A 22,042-nucleotide genomic window follows, 5' to 3' on the forward strand; every position below is an offset into this window, starting at 1 on the left:
GCCTGGCGCCTTCCCCATTTTCTATGTGCCTGCCACTTCTATTTCATGAGAATTGGCTACCAAAAGTGTCATATTACCAAGGAGAAGCTCAAGCTCAATTATGACTTGTACAGGTTCCAAAGTAACTATGGGTGGGGAAATCTAGGCTTATAATAGTTCAACTTTAAAACAAAAAACTTTGATTTTTTTATTTTATTTTTTTGAGACAGGGTCTCAGTCCCCCTGCCCAGGCTGGAGTACACAGTGGCGCCATCATGACTCACTGCAGCCTCAACTTCCCTAGCTCAGGTGATTCGCCTACCTCAGCCTCCCAAGTAGCTGGGACTTCAGGTGTGTGCCACTAAGCATGGCTAATTTTTTGGTTTTGGTTTTAGTAGAGACAGGGTTTCGCTACGTTGCCTAGGCTGGTCTCAAACTCCTGACCTCAAGTGATCTACCTCCCTCAGCATCCCAAAGTGCTGGGATTACAGGCATGAGCCACCACACTCAGCCGAGTTCAACATTTTAACCAAAATATTTGCTAAAATTAAAAAACCTTAGCAGTTAAATATATTGCTGTTAGGTCCTTCATCTCCATGGATGTACATCCTCTTCCCAGGCCAAAAGTGAGCACTCAGGCATTAAAGGCCATCCAGAGTCCTCACCGACAATGTTGTTCAACTACCAAACTAACAGTTTACTTGTAACCAAGAATGGTGGTCAGAGCCAACACAGAAACTTAGTCCTGAGCATAAGTATGCCCAAAATATTTAGATACCATTTGGCAAAGTCTGAGAACAGCTCCTCAGTACAGGAAAATGAAATTACAACTTGAACCCACATGGTTTGGTTCAATTCCTGATACAAAAGCTTTCTAAGGGCTTCCTAGAAAATAAATCAGAGATCAAGGCAGAATAGCAAATTAAGATGAAGTGGCCAGTCCTTCAAAGTTGAAGCAGGGCAAGAACAAGGGAGTGAGAGCAGGAATGTATGTTTTGTATTTATAAGGGAAGTGGTTCCCAATCTTGCTGCTGTAGGGTGGATTAACGGTGAAAGTCACTCACGGAAGCCTGAAGCTCTGAGAATAACTTGGCAAATTCTCTGACTTGGAAAGAAAAAACTAAGTGGGGAGTGAGAAAGCATTTTCTCAAAAACTAAGTGGGAGTGAGAGAGCATGCACTTCAACACAGGGTCTCTCAAGGCAGACTGGAGAAAGCATGCACTTTGACATACGGTCTCTCAAGGCAGACTGGGAAGGCGGCATTGCTCAGAATATTTAGGAAGCTGCTATGTACCATCTGTAACTCCTATTCTACTTTCTTGTTCCCAGAAGGAAACAAGGTCCGATGCACTAAAGAAAATGTTACGTATATATCACGAGAAGCATAAAGCCCCTTACTCAGGCCTGGAACAGTCAAATCAAATGCCCAACTCAAAGCACTTGTTAAAGAACTGAGGAAAACTTTGCTCCTTCTGAATGACAACACGGGCTACCGAGAAGACACCTGCAACTAGGAGCAACTGTGATAAAGCTTCACTTACGCATGACTTCCATGACCCGGTGGCGCAGAAAGGTGCGGCTGCTCTGGAGGGCTCCAAAACGTTTCAGGTCCAATTCCCAAACGTTTTCTGAGGGATAACCATGTACCATCCATTCGGCGAGGTACCTATATAGACAGAGGGCACTTGTTGGGGCTCAGGTGTGAGATTTGAGAAGATAAAAGTAATATTCTACAAATCGAGAACTAACAGAATCAAAAGATCCTAAATTGCCATACACCAGCTGAATAGTTTTGGGCACTTTCCTTAACTTTTCCGGAAGAAACGAACATGGGTCTGTGTACTGCTCTCAAAATACTACTATGAGGATTTTACCCCAGATGATAAGATTCCCTAGGAAGTATTTAACATAGAAGCCGGCCAGACACATTGGCTGATGCCTGTAATCCCAGAACTTTCGGAGGCTGAGGCAGGGGATTGCTTGAAGTCAGGAGTTTGAGACCAGCCTGGGCAACATAGTAAGACCCTGTCTCTACAAAAAAAAAAAAAAGTTTCAAAGTGAGCCAGATGGCTCACGCCTGTAATCCCAGCACTTTGGGAGGCCGAGGCGGACGGATCACCTGAGGTCAGGAGTTTGAGACAAGCCTGACCAATGTGGAGAAACCCTTTCTCTATTAAAAATACAAAATTAGCCGGCATGGTGGCACAAGCCTGTAATCCCAGCTACTAGGGAGGCTGAGGAAGGAGAATTGCTTGAACTGGGAGCCAGAGGTTGCAGTAAGCCGAGATCACGCCATTGCACTCCAGCCTGGGCAACAAGAGTGAAACTCCATCTCAAAAAAAAAAAAAAAAACAAAATTAGCCGGCATGGTAGCACATGCCTGTAATCCCAGCTACTCGGGAGGCTGAGGCAGAAGAATCGCTTGAACCCGGGAGGCGGAGGTTGCGGTAAGCCAAGATTGTGCCATTGCACTCCCGCCTGGGCAACAAGAGCGAAACTTTGTCTCAAAAAAAAAAAAAAAAAAAAAAAAAAAAAAAAAAAAAAAAGAGCTGGGTATGGTGGCACATGCCTGTAGTTCTAGCTCTTCTGGAGTCTGATGCGGGATGATCCCTTGAGCCCAGGAATTTGCGGCTGCAGTGAGTTATGATGGTGCCACTGCACTCCAGCCTGGGTGAGAGTAAGATCTTGTTTCAAAAAAAGTTAGAAGCCTCATCTATGAAGAAATAAGACTAAAACACATACAAATATACTCTAAATATCCAATGGGTTTTTTTCTGTCACCTCAAGGAGATTATACAGTTATGTGACCACATCTCCTTTGCTCCAAATGTTTTTGTAACTCCTCTTCTGTAATTGTTTTCAGAGCCATTCTACAAATCACTCAAGAGAACTGGTCTCATAAATTTAAAATAAACTTTTCATCGTGGCTACCATCTTACCCATTTGTAAGTATTCAGTTCAGTGGCAGTGGGTACATTCACACTGCGGTGTAACCTTCACCACCATCCATCCTAGAACTCTTTTCCTCTTGCATTTCTGGAACTCTGTGCTCATTCAAGAATAGCTCCCCTCCCCCTGCCTCTGGCAACCACCAGTGTACTTTCTGTCTCTATGATCTGACAACTCTAGGAACTTCATGTAAGTGGAACCACACAGTATTTGTCCTTTTGTGACTGGCTTATTTAATGTTCATTAGTGTCTTATTTTATTTTATTATTTTTTTTGAGATAGAGTCTTGCTCTGTTGCCCAGGCTGGAGTGCAGTGGCGTGATCTCGGCTCACTGCAAGCTCTGCCTCCCGTGTTCATGCCATTCTCCTGTCTCAGCCTCCCGAGTAGCTGGGACCACAGGCACCCACCACAACGCCTGGCTAATTTTGTTTTTGTATTTTTAGTAGAGATGGGGTTTCACTGTGTTAGCCAGGATGGTCTCGATTTTGTGACCTTGTGATCTGCCCACCTCGGCCTCCCAAAGCGCTGGGATTACAGGCGTGAGCCACCGCGCCCGGCCTAGGGTCTAATTTTTAAATAAAAACTTGTGGCCAGGCACGGTGGTTCATGCCTGTAATCCCAGCACTTTGGGGGCCAAGGCGAGTGGATCACTTGAGGTCAGGAGTTCAAGACCAGCCTGGCTAACATGGTGAAACCCTGTCTCTACTAAAAATACAAAAATTAGCCAGGTGTGCTGGCACACACCTCTAATCCCAGCTACTCGGGAGGCTGAGGTAGGAGAATAGCCTGAACCCAGGAGGTGGAGGCTGCAGTGAGCTGAGATCATGTCACTGCATTCCAGCCTGGGCGACAGAGCAAGACTCTGTCTAAAAAAACAAACAAACCGTGTATTACCTAGTTCAAATACCTACCTCAATCAACATACTTGGCTACCAAACTCAAATACACACTCAAATGACCAATATTTGTTACAACTGAAAAAATATAAAAGAACATCCCACAGGATCTGCGGCTAACTCCAAAAGATGAGTTGCAAAAACATTTTGCCTGATGACATTTCTGGGACATGGGGAGCCTCCCATACTTAGAAGGGGACAACTCCAAAATTACATTTATCTTCTTATTAGTCTTAACATACTAGATTAAATATACCACACGCCATGTTAATAACAAGTAATTCTAGAAGAGAAGAGACCCAGCAAGCTGACTTATGTTCACAGCTGACTTTGAGTGAGAAAGACTTACTTTCCGGCTCCTCCACCAAATGAAAGGCCAGCAGAGTTCATTCCTGCCAGGACAAAGTAGCCCTGCACTGCAGGAGACTCGCCCATGATGCACCTCATGTCTGGTGTGAAGGTCTCTGGGCAGTTCACCAACTTCATGATCTCCAGAGTCTCTAATTCTGGCATCCTCCTCAGAAGGGAACTCAACAGAGGCTCTGAGCAATAACAACAAAACCAAATAGAGTTCTCACCTTTAAGGAATTAAACCACTTTCAACCCCTCTACTTTTTTACACCCTCTCCTTTCAGAAAACCTCTTGAAATTTTTTTTTTTTTTTTTGAGACGGAGTCTCACTCTGTCGCCCCGGCTGGAGTGCGGTGGCACGATCTCGGCTCACTGCAACCTCTGCCTCCCAGGTTCAAGTGATTCTCTTGCCTCAGCCTGCCAAGTAGCTCGGATTACAGGCGTGCATCACCATGCCTAGCTATTTTTTGTATTTTTAGTAGAGATGGGGTTCCACCATGATGGCCACACTAGTTTCGAACTCTTGACCTCAAGTGATCTCTCTGCCTTGGCCTCCCAAAGTGCTAGGATTATAGGTGTGAACCACTGCGCCCAGCTGGAAGAGTTTTTTTTTTTTTTTTTTACAGACGAGCCAACTGGGCCATTTATCACAAAGCAGAAACCTTGGTAGAATTACAGGATACAGCTGCAAAATACCTGGTATAAAGACTGAGGAAAAAAGATACTGGTTAGAAAGGAAAGCAGCAGAGAATAGCAAGAAAACCGTGCCTACAGATAATAATCTCGAAGGGACCAGTGTGAGTGGAAAAGCTCTTAAATGGCGGCCACAGAGATTTTAATAAAAGGTGATGTTCTGAGCTGGGCACGGTGGCTCGCGTCTGTAACCCCAGCATTTTGGGAGGCCAAGGTGGGCGGATCACTTGAGGTCAGGAGTTCAAGAGCAGTACGGCCAAAATGGCGAAGCCTCGTCTCTACTAAAAATACAAAAATTAGCCAGTCATGATGGTGGAAGCCTGTAATCCCAGCTACTCGGGAGGCCGAGGCAGGAAAATCGCTTGAATCTGAGAGGCAGAGGTTGAAGTGAGCAGAGATCGTGACACTGCACTCCAGCCTGGGCAATAGAGTGAAACTCCATCTCAGGAGAAAAAAAAAAAAAAAAAAAAAAAAAAAGGCAGTGTTCTGCATTGGAATAGCTGCAAAAGACAGACTTTCACCCTGCTTTAAAGGAAATCTACCATCAGGGGCATAATCCAGTGGACAGCAGAAAAAGATGAAACCAGACCAGAGCTGGATAATGGGTACATGGGGGCTCATCACACTACTCTCGCCAGGTTTGTTTAGTAGACACGCAGTCTCCAGTCTCGCCATGTTGCCCAGGCTGGTCTTCACTTCCTGGACTCCAGTGATCCTCCCACCTTGGCCTCCCAAAGTGATGGAATTACAGGTGTAAGCCACTGTGCCCAGCTTCTATCCACTTTTAAAAGTTTGAAATTTCCCGTAAGAATTTATTTAAAAAAGAAAGCCCATCAAGGGTCAGAGGGAAATTCTTCATTAGAGACTCTTTCATCTTTTTAAATTTGGAACTAGGTAACTATATTTTTATTATTATTATTATTATTATTTTTAAGATGGAGTCTCGCTCTGTCACCCAGGCTGGAGTGCAGTGGCGCAGTCTTGGCTCACTGCAAGCTCTGCCTCCTGGGTTCATGTCATTCTCCTGTCTCAGCCTCCCGAGTAGCTGGGACTACAGGTGCCCACCACCATGCCCAGCTAATTTTTTCTATTTTTTAGTAGAGACGGGGTTTCACCATGTTAGCCAGGATGGTCTCAATCTCCTGACCTTATGATCCCCCCGTCTCAGCCTCCCAAAGTGCTGGGATTACAGGCGTGAGCCACCGCGCCTGGCCAATTTTTTTTTTTTTTTTTGAGACAGAGTCTTGCTTTGTCACCCAGGCTGGAGTGCGGTGGTGCGATCTCAGCCAGCTGCAGCCTCTGCCTCCTGGGTTCCAGCAATTCTCCTGCCTCAGCCTCCCAGGTAGCTGGCATTACAGATGCATGCCACCACATCCAGCTAATTTTTATATTTTTAGTAGAGACGGGTTTTCACCATGTTGGCCAGGCTGGTCTTGAACTCCTGACCTCAGGCGATCCGCCTGCCTTGGCATCCCAAAGTGCTGGGATTACAGGCCTTAAAGGCCAGGTGCGGTGGCTCATGCCTGTAATCCCAGCACTTTGGGAGGAAGAGGCGGGCGGATCGCTTGAGGTCAGGAGTTCAAGACCAGCCTGGCCAAATAGTGAAACCCCATCTATACTAAAAACACAAAAATTGGCTCTGTGTTGTGGTGGGCGCCTGTAATTCCAGCTACTCGGGAGGCTGAGGCAGGAGAATTGCTCAAACCCAGGAGGCAGAGGATGCAGTGAGCTAAGATCGCACCACTGTACTCTAGCCTGGGCAACAGAGCGAGACTCCATCTCAAAATGAATGAATGGATAAATAAATAAATAAATAAAATTATTTTAAAATTTAATAAAAGACTACACTAACAAAACAATTCTGAAAAACAAAACAAAACAATTCTGTCTTCTAAAGAACTCTTCAATTTTATATGAAGTCCTACTGAAAGAAGTCTCCTCCTAAAACCTAAAATCTCAGCAATAATTTTAGGTGAATAAAGAATAAGCAGGGGCCGGGCGTGGTGGCTCACGTCTGTAATCCCAGCACTTTGGGAGGCCGAGGCGGGCAGATCTCCTGAGGTCGGGAGTTCGAGACCAGCCTGACCAACATGGAGAAACCCTGTCTCTACTAAAAATACAAAATTAGCCAGGCGTGGTGGCACATGCCTGTAATCCCAGCTACTCAGGAGGTTGAGGCAGGAGAATCACTTGAACCCGGGAGGCAGAGGTTGCACCATTGCACTCCAGCCTGGGCAACAAGAGTGAAACTCCATTTCAAAAAAAAAAAAAAGAAGCAGAGCTGGGCACAGTGGCTCACACCTTTCTCCCAGCACTTTGGGAGACCAAGGCAGGCAGATCACTTGAGGCCAGGGATTTCAAGACCAGCCTGGCCAACGTGGTAAAACCCCATCTCTACTAAAAATACATAAATTAGCTGGACATGTTGGTGCACGCCTGTAATCCCAGCTACTCAGGAGGCTGAGGCATGAGAATCACTTGAACCTAGGAGGTGGTGGTTGGAGTGAGCCGAGATTGTGCCACTGCACTCCAGTCTGGGTGACAGAGCAAGACTCTTATCTCAAAAAAAAAAATAAATAAATAAATAAAAGGCCAGACGCAGTGGCTCATGCCTGCAATCCCAGCACTTTGGGAGGCCGAGGCAGGCGGATCACCTGAGGTCAGGAGTTCAAGACCAGCCTGATCAACACGGTGAAACCCTGTCTCTACTAAAAATACAAAAATGAGTCGGGAGTGGTGGCGCGCGCTTGTAATCCCACCTACCACCTACTCTGGAGGCTGAGGCAGGAGAATCGCTTGAACCAGGGAGACAGAAGTTGCAGTGAGCCAAGATCACGCCACTGCACTCCAGCCTGGGCAACAGAGCGAAGACTCCATCTCAAAAAAAAAAAAAAAAAAAAGAGCAGCTGGGTATCATGGCTCATGCCCATAATCACAGCACTTTGGGAAGCTGAGGCAGGAGGACTGACTGAGCCCAAGAGTTCGAGACCAGCCTGGGCAACACAGCGCGACCCCATCTCAACAACAAATTTAAACATTAGCTAGGCATGGTGGCAAGCACCTGTAGTCCCAGCTGCTTGGGAGGCTGATGTGGCAGGATCGCTTGAGCTCACGAATTTGAGGCTACAGTGAGCTATGATCATGCCACTGCACTCCAGCCTAGGTGACAGGGCAAGACCCCATCTCACACACACACAAAATGATAGAGATGACTAAACACACACACACACAAAGGGCTAGGCACAGTGGCTCACACACACACAAAGGGCTAGGCAAAGTGCTAAGTGTAATCTTAGCACTTTGGGAGGCCAAGGTGAAAGGATCACTTGAGCCTCGGAGTTTGAGATCAACCTGGGCAACATGGCGAGACCATGTCTCTACCAAAAAGAAAAAAAAAAGCTATGAGACCAGGAGTTTGGGGCTGCAGTGAGCTATATTGTGCAACTGCACTCCAGTCTGAGCACAGAGCAAGGCTCTGTCTCAAGAAATTTAAAAAAAAAAAGTAAAACTAAGAATAAAATTAAAAAAGAATAAGGCAAATGTCCATTAACTAAGATTTTAGTCCCCTGAATCCGCTACCTAGTAACTTCATCCTTAGACCAGGCAAACTCACCCTCTGTAACCACTGTTGTACCTCATGGCGATGTTATAAACATTAAACAAGGAACTATTCTTCAAAATACTTTGAAAAACATAACATCTTAAACAAATGTAAGGCACTACTGTTATAATGCAGTTCACATACCAAAGTGATCCCAGTCTTCCTGTAGATTCTGAATCTCCAGCTGGTTCTTGCCCTCAGTGAAAATTGGTTTCGGGTTCTTCTCAAAGCCCCCAGACAAGATGCCACCCTGCCAGTTCCGAATATAAATTCTTCCATCAGCATCCACAATAGCTGAGGTGGAGAAATGACATGGAGTGGGGAGTGGAAGAAAAAACAAGGGTTTAGAGGCAAGTCAGCTTTCCAAATGGACAGAAAAAACAAACAAAAACACCCATTAATGGCTTTATTAATGAACACATTCAATGAACACAGGCATTCATTAGCTTTAAAATACCTTCTGAGGTCACGGGGGAAGATCCTCCCATTTAGCCTTTCAGTGGAGACTGTTTCTCTGATCATCCCTTACCTAGAAGCTTTGACTAGTCCCCGCAAGCAAACCACATAACTCCCACTGTGCCAAGCGAAAGTTTAACAGAAAGGGGGACTGCAGAGCCCATTCTAGGCATGAAGACCGTCAAAAGGATGTGAGAACCCTCTCCTATAGTGCTTGGAACCACGAACCCACCTAAGTCTATCATTTACCTATGACATTTCTACAATCTATAGCATTCAAGTTAAAAAGTCAACAAGACAGTCCAAATATTCTCAATGGCCTCTGTTTAGGACTAAAATTAGCTTGCAAAACAAAAAACAAAAACAAAAAAATGTATTAATGGAAATTTTGGCCATCCTTTCATAAAGAGTTAATAAAGAAAAGTCAGAATTGGGTCCACCTCCCTGTAACATGCTCTAGAAATGAAAGACTCTTTCAGACACAGTCTGTCCTTAGCAGAAAGTTTTCCTTTTCAGAGGACAGGATACTGGCAAAGAAACAAGATTTTTTAAAAAAGTGCAAGTCCTCACTTGGTGTGCTGCTCTGCAGAGGGGTCTCCAAGGGGCGAGTCAGGAGGTAGAAGTGTTCGCAGGCATGTAGCGGGATACTAACCGGCTCCTCGTTGGACAGACCCAGCTCGTATGCCCACTACAAATGGACAGGTTGATTTGTGGGTGGGAAGAGGAACAGAAATAAAAATGAGCAAGTTCAGCCTCTTGAGATTAATTCCAAGTGGCTTATGTGTGCTCTTGCTACAGTGTCAGGTGTGGGAAGTCAGCCTGCTTTAGTTCAATTATTTGGATGGGGAGCAATACTACATTTTTTAAGCCATAAAAATTACTTTGAGATCAAAGGAAGAGACATTTACCAGCTAGTCAAAGGAGCTCATGGGAACCAAAGGAGGTCCTTTTGATAAAATGCCTGGGCTCAACTACAAACTCCAAATAGCAATCACTAAATGAACTTCACATGGCCAAAGTATTTCTCAGTTCACTTCAGGATCATAGCATGGAAGGCAAGAGCCAATCTGCTTTAAAAGCAGCAGTGTCCTGGAAATTAGTGTCCACATTCCTGACACAAGAAAACAGCCTAATATGTTATTTGCTAGGTTGTAGAATGAAATGTAACACCAAGACCCAGCGCCAAGGATTCACATCAATGCCTGACCATTTGCTGGCCTTCCTGACCAGGACAGCACCCATCAACCCAGTGTGGAGAAAGGACAAGGTCACACATGCTTCTATTTGCAGACTAAGTATAGGTTTCTGATTTAGAATACCCTACAAGAAACAGCATAGTTACTGATATCTGTATAACCAATCACAATACTAATCTTACTTCTCTACACCAAAAAAATCTTGGAGACAAACGTTAAATAAGAAAATCAGTGTTTGGTGCTGACCTACCTGGCCAGCACAGTTGACAAAATACTGGCATTCGATCTGTCCTTTATCTGTCTCCACTCCAGTAACTTGACCTTTTTTGACCATTACATGAAGAACAGATGTCCGGTCATAGATCTGAACACCTGTTCCAAGGTAAAGAAAGAGTTGGTGCTTCATCTGATGTTCCAGAATGAAGGCATGCGCAGCAGGTTCTCCACCCAGAAGAAACACTGACAAAGTCAAGTCAATGCTTTATTTTTTTATTTTATTTTTGAGACGGAGTCTTGCTTTGTCGCCAAGGGTGGAGTGTAGTGGTGCGATCTTGGCTCGCTCTCTGCCTCCTGGGTTCAAGCAATTCTCCTGCCTCAGCCTCTCAAGTAACTGGGATTACAGGCATGCACCACCATGCTCGGCTAATTTTTGTATTTTTAATAGAGATGGGGTTTTATCACGTTGGTCAGGCTGGTCTTGAACTCCTGGCCTCAGGTGATCCGCCCGCCTAGGCCTCCCAAAGTGCTGGGATTACAGGCATGAGACACCACGCCCGGCTCAATGCTTTCATTTAAAAACAAAAACCCTAGAATCACATCCTGAGACTATGTAAATGGGCCTTGCCCAAGATTGAAAATAGCAAGTCAGTTTAAAAACAGACTTTGGAACACAATAATTAAATTCCTGGAATCATAAACTATGGAGCAGAGAGGAGAGGATGTAAATAGTGCGCCTTAAGTGCTAACCTACTCATACCATGGATATGATACCCTGGACACCAGTTAAGTCTTTCCCTCATTCAATGCAACATGGGCTCATGATTTCAGGTGTGGATTAAACTTCCAAGGTGTGTTTTCACCTTGAGCTTCTCAAGTCCTGTGGGGGAAAATATTACCTTGAGTCCAAACGGCATTAATTGGCAGGGCACAGTGGCTCACACCTGTAATCCCAGCACTTAGGGAGGCTGAGGCAGGTGGATCATCTGAGGTCAGGAGTTCAAGACCAGCCTGGCCAATATGGCAAAACCCCATCTTTACTAAAAATACACAAAAAAATTAGCCAGGTGTAGTGGCACACGCCTGTAGTCTCACCTACTCGGGAGGCTGAAGCAGGAGGATCACATGAACCCAAGAGGCAAAGGTTGCAGTGAGCCAAGATTGTGCCATTGCACTCTAGCCTGGGTGAAAAGAGTGAAGCTCCATCTCCAAAAAAGGGGCATTAAGTAGCACTAAAAGCAGTTCTTTGGAACTTTAAAAATGTGGCCCTGAGGGAAAACACTCATTAACAGATAAATAAAATTATAAGTGTTCAAAATGGAGGCTGAGTATCCCAAAGAGGATAATCTTTCCAAACTTGAGTTGGTGTCACTGCCTACTGTGAGACACTTCCTTAGGTCATGTCTTCCCTGCTAACCTATCTTAAGAAAATGCAAAGACCTGCTCACCATTTTGGGAGGCAGCACTTGCCAGGGCAAGAGCCACGTCAGCGGAAGATACCACTGCATCCTCAGGAACATGCATGGCCCCCACCAGGTCGTGCACGTTGAGGAGATGGTGAAGCTCGGCCACTTTCTTGGGGGAGATGATCTCAGAAGGGATACCTATAACACTGCCACAGAACACAAGGGACAATGACATTCACAGGCTCTTTGGCAGAGGCCAGTGTGGTAAAGTCAGGACACGCTTCTAGACTCTTACGTACTTCAGCCCTGCATTGATGCGCTTCAGGGAGATCAGTCGGTCCTGAGTTTGGGCCAGAAAGATTGAGCCTGTCCTTGTGTAACCTGTAAGAAAAATGAGCCCAAATAAGACAGATCAGACCAAATGTAGGATAGGAGAGTGGAAAATCCACTAGATTATAGGTTAGAAGACCTGTGATGAACCCTGGGACTGCCACTCAATATCCTTGGGCAGGTAAATCAGCTTCTCTGAGCTTCTACACAAAATTTTAAGAACTTCAGCTGCACTAAGGCTCCATGCCCTAACCAAACATTCTCAGCTCACAGTTTTGTGAGGTTGTGAGGATCAAATGAGATTCTAGGCCAGGTGTAGTGGTTCACGCTTGTAATCCCAGCACTTTGGGAGGCTGAGGGGGGCGGATCATCTGAGGTCAGTAGTTTGAGACCAGCCTGGCCAGCATGGTGAAACCCTGTCTCTACTAAAAATATAAAAATTAGCCAGGCGTGGTGGTGTACGCCTGTAATCCCAGCTACTGGAGAGGCTGAGGCAGGAGAATTGCTTGAACCCAGGAGGTAGAGGTTGCAGTGGGTCAAAATTGCACCACTGCACTCTAGCCTGGGCGACAGAGCAAGACTTTGTCTTCAAAAAAAAAAAAGACGGTTTTGGGCAGGAATTCGACCACCCCTATTCTTCCCTCCTTTTAGGCAATTTCACCCTTTCTCCTCCTAGTCTTAGGGGAGTGTAATCCTTGGCAAAGGCCACTCACAATAACATCAGCTACCAAGGGTCGGATTCTCCCTTCTCCTTCCCCAGTATAGGCAAACAGTGGGCATGTGACCTAAGCTTATTCAATCAGACCCTCCTGCGATAGTCAGTCTTCAGCACGTAGGTGAATGGCTAGAGGTCACCATCTCAAGGGCAGCATCATCCAGGCCAGGCTGCTCCTGTTCTGGCTGAGGGACTGCCTGCAGTGCAGTCCCCACATCCTGGCTTCCAGGCTGCCTCCAGCTGGCAGCCTCCTGCCATCTCCACAGGCCCCAAGCTCCTCCCAACAAGCTCCAAGTTGGCCAGAGTCAATTCCTGTTGTCTGTAATCAACACATCTGATATAGAACCATAATTACACTTGGGCCAATGACAATCCTCCTAAAATGCAATGACTCTTAATTCTTATGAAGAAAAAGTTGAAGCAATTTGGTATCTTATTTTCAAAAGAAGTACAGTAAGGATAATTTACATATTTTCTTAATTTCTTAGTAGAGACGGGGTTTCACCATGTTAGCCAGGATGGTCTCGATCTCCTGACCACGTGATCCGCCCACCTCGGCCTCCCAAAGTGCTGGGATTACAGGCGTGAACCACCATGCCCGGCCAACCCAAGTTTTAATTACCAAAGCAGCAGGCACACCTGGCAGAGGACCAAATACAGAACGGAATATAAATCTCGGGGACAGGCAAAGCAGTAAATGGAAGATACTTGCTTACCTGTTTGGATCCCTGTTTCTTGCTCTAACTGATGGTAGAGTTTGTTTGAGTAGTCTGCCATCTTCTGCTCAATGGTCAAGTGCCTGGCAGTGCTCAGGATGCCAGCACAGAACCTGGTAGAGCCAGCAGCCAGCCTGCAGGATAGATGCAAAATGCTATTAGGTAGATTGATGTCATCTGTGAATACGAAGTCAAGGTTTCTCATTTAATACTGTTTCTAATACCAAAAGATGGAAACAAGCTGGGCACAATGGCTCACACTTATAATCACAGCACTTTAGGAGGCCAAGGTAGGAGGACTGAGGACTGCTTGAGTACAGGGGTTTACGACCAGCCTGGTCAACATAGGGAGAACCCATCTCTACCAACAACAACAACAACAAAATTAGCCAGGCATGGTAGCACATGCCTGCAGTCCCAGCTACTTGGGAGGCTAAGGCCAGAGGAGCCCTTGAGTTCAGAAGGTAGAGGTTGCAGTGAGCTATGATCACATCTCTGCACTCCAGCTTGGGCAACAGGGTGAGAAAAATGTTCAATGACATGGGACAGATTTAAAATTTTGGATAGTTTAGGCCAGGCACAGTGGCTCATGCCTGTAATCCCAGCACTTTGAGGGGCTGAGGTAGGAGGATCACTTGGGGCCAGGAGTTCAAGACTGGCCTGGGCAACATAGCCAGACCGTATCTCTACCAAAAAAATAAAAAATAAAAATAAATAAATAAAAATAAAGCCCGGGTGTGGTGGCTCACGCCTATAATCCCAGCACTTTGGGAGGCCGAGGCAGGCGGATCACAAGGTCATGAGATCGAAACCATCTTGGCTAACACAGTGAAATACTGTCTCTATCTCTACAAAAAATACAAAAAATTAGCCGGGCATCGTGGCGGGAGCCTGTAGTCCCAGCTACTCGGGAGGCTGAGGAAGGAGAATGGCGTGAACCCGGGAGGCGGAGCTTGCAGTGAGTCGAGATTGTGCCACTGCGCTCCTGCCTGGTGACAGAGCGAGACTCCGCCTCAAAAAAAAAAAAAGTAAAAAAAATAGAGATAAAAGTTAGCCATGCTACTTGGGAGGCTGAGGCAGGAAGATCCCTTGATCCCAAAAGTTTGTGGCTGCAGTGAGCTAGCATTGTGCCACTGCACTTCAGACTAAGCAATAGAGCAAGACCCCATCTCTAAAATAAAATAAAATTTTGGAATTCATCTATACAATGGAATATTATGCAGCTATAAAAAAAGAATGAAAAGGTCTTTATGTACCAATATGGAACAATCATAATGAAAAAGCAAGGTGAAGAACAGTGTGTAAGGTATGCTCCCACTCATATAAAAAAGGGAAAAAATATAATAAATGAATATCCATACACACATACACAAACCTACCAACACATAATTGCTTACAGAAGCAGAGAATATAACTAGAACTTAACTTCCCTCCAGAGAGGAAAGCTTTTTGTTAGAAGTGAAGATTGAGGGCTGGGTGCAGTGGCTCACGCCTATAATCCCAGCACTTTGGGAGGCCGAGGCAGGCAGATCACTTGAGGTCAGGCATTCGAGACCAGCCCGGCCAACATGGAGAAACCCCATCTCTACTAAAAAAACAAAAATTAGCCGGGCATGGTGGCAGGCGTCTGTAATCCCAGCTATTCAGAAGGCTGAGGCAGGAGGATCGCCTGAACCCAGGAGGCAGAGGTTGCAGGAGTTGAGGCTGCACCACTGCACTTCAGCCTGGGTGACAGAGCAAGACTCCATCTTGAAAAAAAAAGTAAAGAAAAGAAGATTGAGAAGCAGTCTTTTTCCTGTGTACTCTTTTACATATACATATATATATATATATATATATATATATTTTTTTTTTTTTTTTTTTAAGACACAGTTTCGCTCGTCACCCAGGCTGGAGTGCAATGGCACAATCTCGGCTTACTGCAACCTCTGCCTCCTGGGTTCAAGCTATTCTCCTGCCTCAGTCTCCCGAGTAGCAGAGATTACAGGTGTGTGCTACCACGCCCAGCTAATTTTTGTGTGTTTTTTGTTTTTTTAGAGACGGAGTTTTGCTCGTCGCGCAGGTTGGAGTGCAATGGCACAGTCTCGGCTTGCCGCAACCTCCACCTCCCAGGTTCAAGCAATTCTCCTGCCTCTGCTGAGGATAGCACTCCTTGAGCAGCTTTGACAGTGGCTCTTGCCCTTGGGGGTACATTAGAGTTCCCCGGGAAGCTTTTAAAAATATTGATGCCTGGCCTCACCCCTAGAGATTCTGGTTTGTTCTGGGGAGAGGTCTGGGCATTGGTAATGGTTAAAAGCTCCCCAGCTGATTCTAATGTGCAGACAGATTTAAGAACCATTAATCTATGAGAATAATAGTGAAGATGGAGAAGAGGAACAATTATAAAGGGGAGTGTAAAACCATTTCACAAGCCACGGATAAGGCATAATAATAGCTATTATTTTTTGAGACAGTCTCACTCTGTTGCCCAGGCTGGAGGGCAGTGGCACAAACTTGGCTCACTGCAATCTCCGCCTCCCAGGTTCAAGCAATTCTCCTGCCTCAGCCTCCTGAGTAGCTGAGATTACAGGCTCATACCACCACGCCCAGCTAATTTTTGCATTTTTAGTAGAGACAGGGTTTCACCATGTTGGGCAGGCTGGTCTTGAACTCCTGACCTCAGGTGATCCACCCACCTTGGCCTCCCAAAGTCCTGGGATAACAGGCATGAGCCACTGCACTTGGCCGAGGCATAATTTTTTTTTTTTTGAGACTGAGTCTTGCTCTGTCGCCCAGGCTGGGGTGCAATGGCGTGATCTTGGCTCACTGCATCCTCCGCCTCCTGGATTCAAGCGATTCTCCTACCTCAGCCTCCCGAGTAGCTGAGATTACAGGTGCACATAACCACTCCCAGTTAATTTCTGTATTTTTAGTAGAGACGGCGTTTCACCATGTTGGCCAAGCTGGTCTCGAACTCCTGACCTCCGGCGATCCACTCGCCTTGGTCTCCTGAAGTGCTGGGATTACAGATGTGAGCGACCGTGCCTGGCTGGTGTAATTATTTTTAAGTGTGAGGTTTAAATAGCCTGCCTTATATCAATTCTAAGGTATTATATAATCTTGAAGCAACAAATTAAAGCAAAAATGAACCTCCCTAGGGTCTCCCACTTAGAAACATTTACACTGAAATTAGTTTATCACTTTTTGTGGAAATACCTGATAATTAAATTAAAAAGGATTTCAAAAAATAGGAGAAAGACTTTGACATTAAGGAAGCATTATGAGGCCAGGTCTGGTGGCCCACACCTGTAACCCCAGTACTGTGGAAGGTTGAGGTGGGCGGATCACTAGAGCCCAGGAGTTTGAGGCCAGCCTGGACAACATGGCGAAATCATGTCTCTACCAAAAATACAAAAAATTAGCCAGGTGTGGTAGTGCATGCCTGTGGTCCCAGTTACTCAGGAGGCTGCGGTGGGAGGATCACTTGAGCCCAGGAGGCAGAGGTTGTAGTGAGCTGAGACTGAACCACTGCACTCCAGCCTGAGTGACAGCGTGAGACCCTGTCTCAAAAACATTAACAAAAACAAAACCCACTTTTGCTCTTAAAAGTATCCACTGCAGGCCGGGCACAGTGGCTCATGCCTGTAATCCCAGCACTTTGGGAGCCTGAGGCGGGTGGATCAGCTGAGGTCAGGAGTTCAAGACCTGCCTGGCCAACATGGTGAAACCCCATCTATACTAAAAATACAAAAATTAGCCAGGTGTGGTGGCACGCACCTATTAATCCCAGCTACTTGGGAGCCTGGGGCAGGAGAATCGCTGGAATCTGGGAGGCACAGGTTGTAGTGAGCCGAGATCACGTCACTGCACTCCAGCCTGGGCGACAGAGCAAGATTCTGTCTCAAAAAAAAAAAAAAAAAACTATCCACTGCATAAAACAGAAATCCATGAGTCTAAACTGGTGTGTGTGTGTGTGGGTGGGTGTGTGTGTGTGTGGGTGGGTGGGTGGGTGGGTGGGGGAGTGTGTGTGTGTGTGTGTGTGGGTGGGTGTGTGTGTGTGTGTGTACAGATATATAACTGAGTAAATAAATGGGGGAGAAGGAAATCTCTTCCTGACAGCAATATGCCAACTATAATAAATGTAGAAGGATGATCAAAAAACCACCATTTGTCAACCATCATGGTGGTGGCTGACTCAGGCAACAGTTGTCAATGGATGCTAAGCCCGGTAGGTGGAGGTCTGATATGAACAGGATATTGGCATAATCTCAGAATCCATCTCACCTCATAGGGCACTGGCCCGTTACAAGGGGAGAAAACAGGGTCTCTGCTAGAGATGCTTGGAGGACACCAATGTAACTGAGTGACCAGGGTTATCACCACCAGAGGTGAGACAGGACAGCCATACACCTCCTGATGTGGTGCACTGCTGAGAGTCCAGCCTAATTTCTGTGGTCTTACTGCCAAAAATGTATGACCTGGTTATGATGGTGCATGCACAACTGTGTGAACAGATTTCGGCACTTAACAAGGATGAGTGGCATGGTATGCAAATTGTATCTCAATACAGTGATGTTTATAAAAGTCTCTAACCCAAGTCTGATCATTAGACAACAGCCTAGCCCAGGTGCGGTGGCTCACGCCGGTAATCTCAGTACTTTGGGAGGCCAAAGTGGGTGGATCACCTGAGGTCCGGAGTCCAAGACCAGCCTGGCTAACACAGTGAAATCCTGTCTCTACTAAAAAAATAGAAATTAGCCGAGCATGGTGGTGGGTTCCTGTAATCCCAGCTACTTGGGAGGTTGAGGCAGGAGAATCGCTTGAACCCAGGAGGTGGGGGTTGCAGTGAGCAGAAATTGTACCACTGCACTCCAGGCTGGGTGACAGAGCGAGACTCCATCTCAAAAAAAAAAAAAAAAGAAAAGAAAACAGCCTAGGCAACACAGGGAGATCCCATCTCTACAGAAAAATACAAAAATCAGCCAGACATGGTGGTGCATGTCAGCAGTCCCAGCTACTTGGGAGGCTATGGCAGAAGGATTGCTTGAACCCACGAGGTCAAGGCTACAGTCAGCTGTGACAGTGTGACTGCACTCCAGCTTGGGTGACAGACCAAGACCCCATCTTTAAAAAAAAAAAAAAAAAAAGGGAAGAAGAAAACATTAGCCAAACACAGGTTGAGAATTATCAGAGTGAAAGACCTGTATTCTTTTTTTTTTTTTTTTTTTTTTGAGACAGTCTCGCTCTGTCACCCAGGCTAGAGTGCAGTGGCATGATCTCCGCTCACTGCCACCTCCGCCTCAGGGATTCAAGCGATTCTCCTGCCTCAGCCTGCCGAGTAGCTGGGATTACAGGTACACACCACTATGCCCAGCTAATTTTTGTATTTTTAGTAGAGATAGGGTTTCACCATGTTGGCCAGGCTGGTCTCGAACTCCTGACCTGAGGTGATCTGCCCACCTCAGCCTCCCAGAGTGTTAGGATTACAGGCGTGAGCCACCATGCCTGGCCAATATTGTTATATGAATCTAACATTACTTGTATAGTGGTATAATATTAATTAATGATGGATTATAAGAATCCATTCTGTAATCTCTGTAACTATTACAAATCAATATAAGGGGACTTAGCTTACAAGCCAGTAGAGCAGAAAATACTTGACCTAAAAGAAGGCAGGCACACAGAAACTAAGCCTATAGAGCATATTTCTCTTGGGGAATGAGAACAATATTAAGAACCTAGCAATTAAGTGAACACAAGCAGTTGTCTAGTTTGCTTAAATGCAATCCACATTATTTGCAAACACAAATTTTTGTCAAAGTCTAAAATGTTGCTGGGTACAGTGGGTCACGCCTGTAGTCCCAGCACTTTGGGAGGCCAAGGTGGGAGGACTGCTTGAGGCCAGGAATTCAAGCTCAGCCTGGGTAAGAAAGCGAGATCCTCTCTACCAAAACAACACCCCCAAAAAAAACAAAGGAAAAGGAAATGTGCCAACTCTCTAAAAACCAGAGAACATGAGCATTATTAGCCATTAAACAAAATTCAGGAGATTCCACCTTGCTTCTTCTCATGCTACTTAGCAACATTTAGATTAGCTACTGGTGGGGCAGTATCTCTGAAAGGAGAGGGAATCTTATACGATTAGTGCAGCACAGCCATGAGCCAACTGCAGTCTGATCCTTACCTGCCCTGCTCCAAAAGGACAATATCCTTCCACCCCATTTTGGAGAGGTGATAGGCCACAGATGTGCCCATGATTCCACCTCCACAGATGACCACCTGTGCCTGGGTGGGCAGGGCCATGGAACGTGCCTCGGCAGCTGATGCGCTGTTTCTTGCAGAGAACCAGTTCTGCCATCCTGGGCTGGCTCTTTGTCTTCCAACAATCGACAGCAACCGGTAGAACATCACGTCTCTCACCGACTAGAGCTCAGGAATTCAAACTAGACAGAGAAACCAAACATATTTCATGCCATTCAACTCAGTGCATGGGATTAATGAGAAAGGGATTTGACAAAGAATGATAGTCATTCATTCAGCAAATATTTGAGGGTGGCTGGGCGCAGTGCCTCACACCTGTAATCCCAGCACTCTGGGAGGCCGAGGCGGGCGGATCACGAGGTCAGGAGATCGAGACCATCCTGGCTAACACAGCGAAACCCTGTCTCTACTAAAAATACAAAAAATTAGGCCAGGCGCAGTGGCTCACATCTGTAATCCCAGCACTTTGGGAGGCCGTGGCGAGTGGATCACGAGGTCAGGGGTTCGAGACCAGCCTGACCAACATGATGAAACCCTGTCTCTACTAAAAATACAAAAATTAGCTGGGCATGGTGGTGGGTGCCTGTAATCCCAGCTACTCAGGAGGCTGAGGCAGGAGAATTGCTTGAACCTGGGAGGCGGAGGTTGCAGTGAGCAGAGATCGCACCACTGCACTCCAGCCTGGGCGACAGAGCGAGACTCCGTCTCCAAAAAAAAAAAAAAAAAAAAAAAAACTAAACCAAAAACAAAAAACAAATATTTGAGGGCATACTGAGTTTCAGACATTCTGCTAGCAGTGAACAAGAATGGGGAAGTCCCTGTCTTTATGAAATTTACATTTGAGAGTTTGCGTGTGTGAATGAGGAGAGCACCAATCAATATATAAATAAATATACAAATAAAACAGTAAATAAAGCTAATTTGATAGAGTATCTAGGGGCATATTTAAAATAGCATGGTCAGAAATAGCCTCCAAGGAAGTGACATTTGGAAACAGACCTGAAGGATAAGGAACGAGCTATACATTTGGCAGACACTGAGATGAGCATGTGCAAAAGCCCTGAGGTAAGACAGACCAAGAACAAAAAGGAGGCCGGCATGTACACGACACAGGGAGTGTGGGGAGATGATCTAAGACAATGCTGGAGAGGCAGGCGGAAGCCAGTTACATACAGCCCTTGGGTGCCATCAGCAGGAGTTGGAATTTTATTCAAAGTACAAAGGAAAATCACTAATGCAGGGGAATCACTAGCAGGGGAATGAAATGATCTGGGATGTTTTTCTTTTCTTTGTTTTTTTTGGTGGTGGGGGGTGGGGGAATGTTTTCCAAAGGTCAGTCTGACTCCATGGTGGAGGGCGGATGGTAGAATTATAAGAAAAACAGAGTCGACTTCCTAGGCTCAAGTGATCCTCCCACCTTGGTCTCCCAAAGTATTGAGATTACAGGCATGAACCACTGCCCTTGGCCAAGGCAGGGTTTTAACAAACTTAATCTATCAGCAAAGCAGATGACTGTTCAAGTTTCAAGAAACTGAAGAAGAAAGCACCTACTGGCTGTCCATGCAGTCATGTGTACAGGAGGATGAGGACTTTGAGATGAGAGGCGATAGACAAGGGAGCTTCAGGGCAGCTCACTGCTAGTCATCTCCTTACCGCCTCCACTGCCAGCCACAGGACCCACAGACGCTCCACAGTCAGCCCAAATTGTCCAAGGCATCTATGTCCATCCATCAGAGATGACTCTCAGAATTGCAACCAATGCAAGCACAGACTGTGTCCAGGCAGACATCCCATCCAACTGGAGACAAATCGTCTTGGCCGCCCTGTGGTTGCCACCATGCCTCTCATTCCTGGTCCCTGTTAAGCACCATCTCAAGACAGAAGCTTCTCTACCCGACTAGTGTTTCCACAATCTCATCTCCACGTGACCAATTTATTTCCCGTGACCCAAGCTCTTTGCTTTCCTCTCCTTCAAGCCCCTCTACTGCACCCTCTAGAATACCTTTCCCAAAGGTAAACACCCACCCCTTTGCTGACATTCTCTCTACCCTCTATCCCATTGGCAACACAGCTCTCCTGGGGAACTGCCGCTGCCAAATGGCCAGCCCTGTTCCATTGACCTCACTGTCAACCTCCTGGCTTCTGACCCGTGACCACTTGGTTATACTTGAAAACTGTCCTGCCCCTTGGTGGCTTAGGCTAGTACATGTTAAGCCACAGGCAGACCTCTGTCTGTATTCAGGTTCGGAGCGCAGCTGCCCCTCTCTCAACCTTCAACTTCATCTCCTTTCTTCCC

General features: G+C 46.0%; 1 protein-coding gene across 3 annotated transcripts in view; it reads right to left on the minus strand.

The window, feature by feature from the left end:
• Positions 1-22,042, minus strand: part of PDPR (pyruvate dehydrogenase phosphatase regulatory subunit) — a 49,445-nt gene that overhangs the window by 22,298 nt on the left and 5,105 nt on the right. For 2 of the 3 annotated variants that reach the window (XM_054454268.2, XM_054454269.2), the window contains exons 2-10: positions 19,670-19,928; positions 13,507-13,640; positions 12,045-12,126; positions 11,788-11,951; positions 10,374-10,495; positions 9,498-9,615; positions 8,616-8,765; positions 4,176-4,368; positions 1,522-1,646 (exon numbers count right to left, since the gene is read on the minus strand). In XM_054454268.2, coding sequence (XP_054310243.1) covers positions 1,522-1,646; positions 4,176-4,368; positions 8,616-8,765; positions 9,498-9,615; positions 10,374-10,495; positions 11,788-11,951; positions 12,045-12,126; positions 13,507-13,640; positions 19,670-19,893 — 1,312 coding nt within the window. In that variant the 5' untranslated portion in view covers positions 19,894-19,928. Of the gene's footprint in view, positions 1-1,521; positions 1,647-4,175; positions 4,369-8,615; positions 8,766-9,497; positions 9,616-10,373; positions 10,496-11,787; positions 11,952-12,044; positions 12,127-13,506; positions 13,641-19,669; positions 19,929-22,042 lie in introns of those variants that run through there. The other variant, XM_063654534.1, reaches the window with a different exon arrangement.

The sequence above is a fragment of the Pongo pygmaeus genome, chromosome 18, assembly GCF_028885625.2.
Source record: "Pongo pygmaeus isolate AG05252 chromosome 18, NHGRI_mPonPyg2-v2.0_pri, whole genome shotgun sequence".
Classification (NCBI taxonomy): Eukaryota; Metazoa; Chordata; class Mammalia; order Primates; family Hominidae; genus Pongo; species Pongo pygmaeus.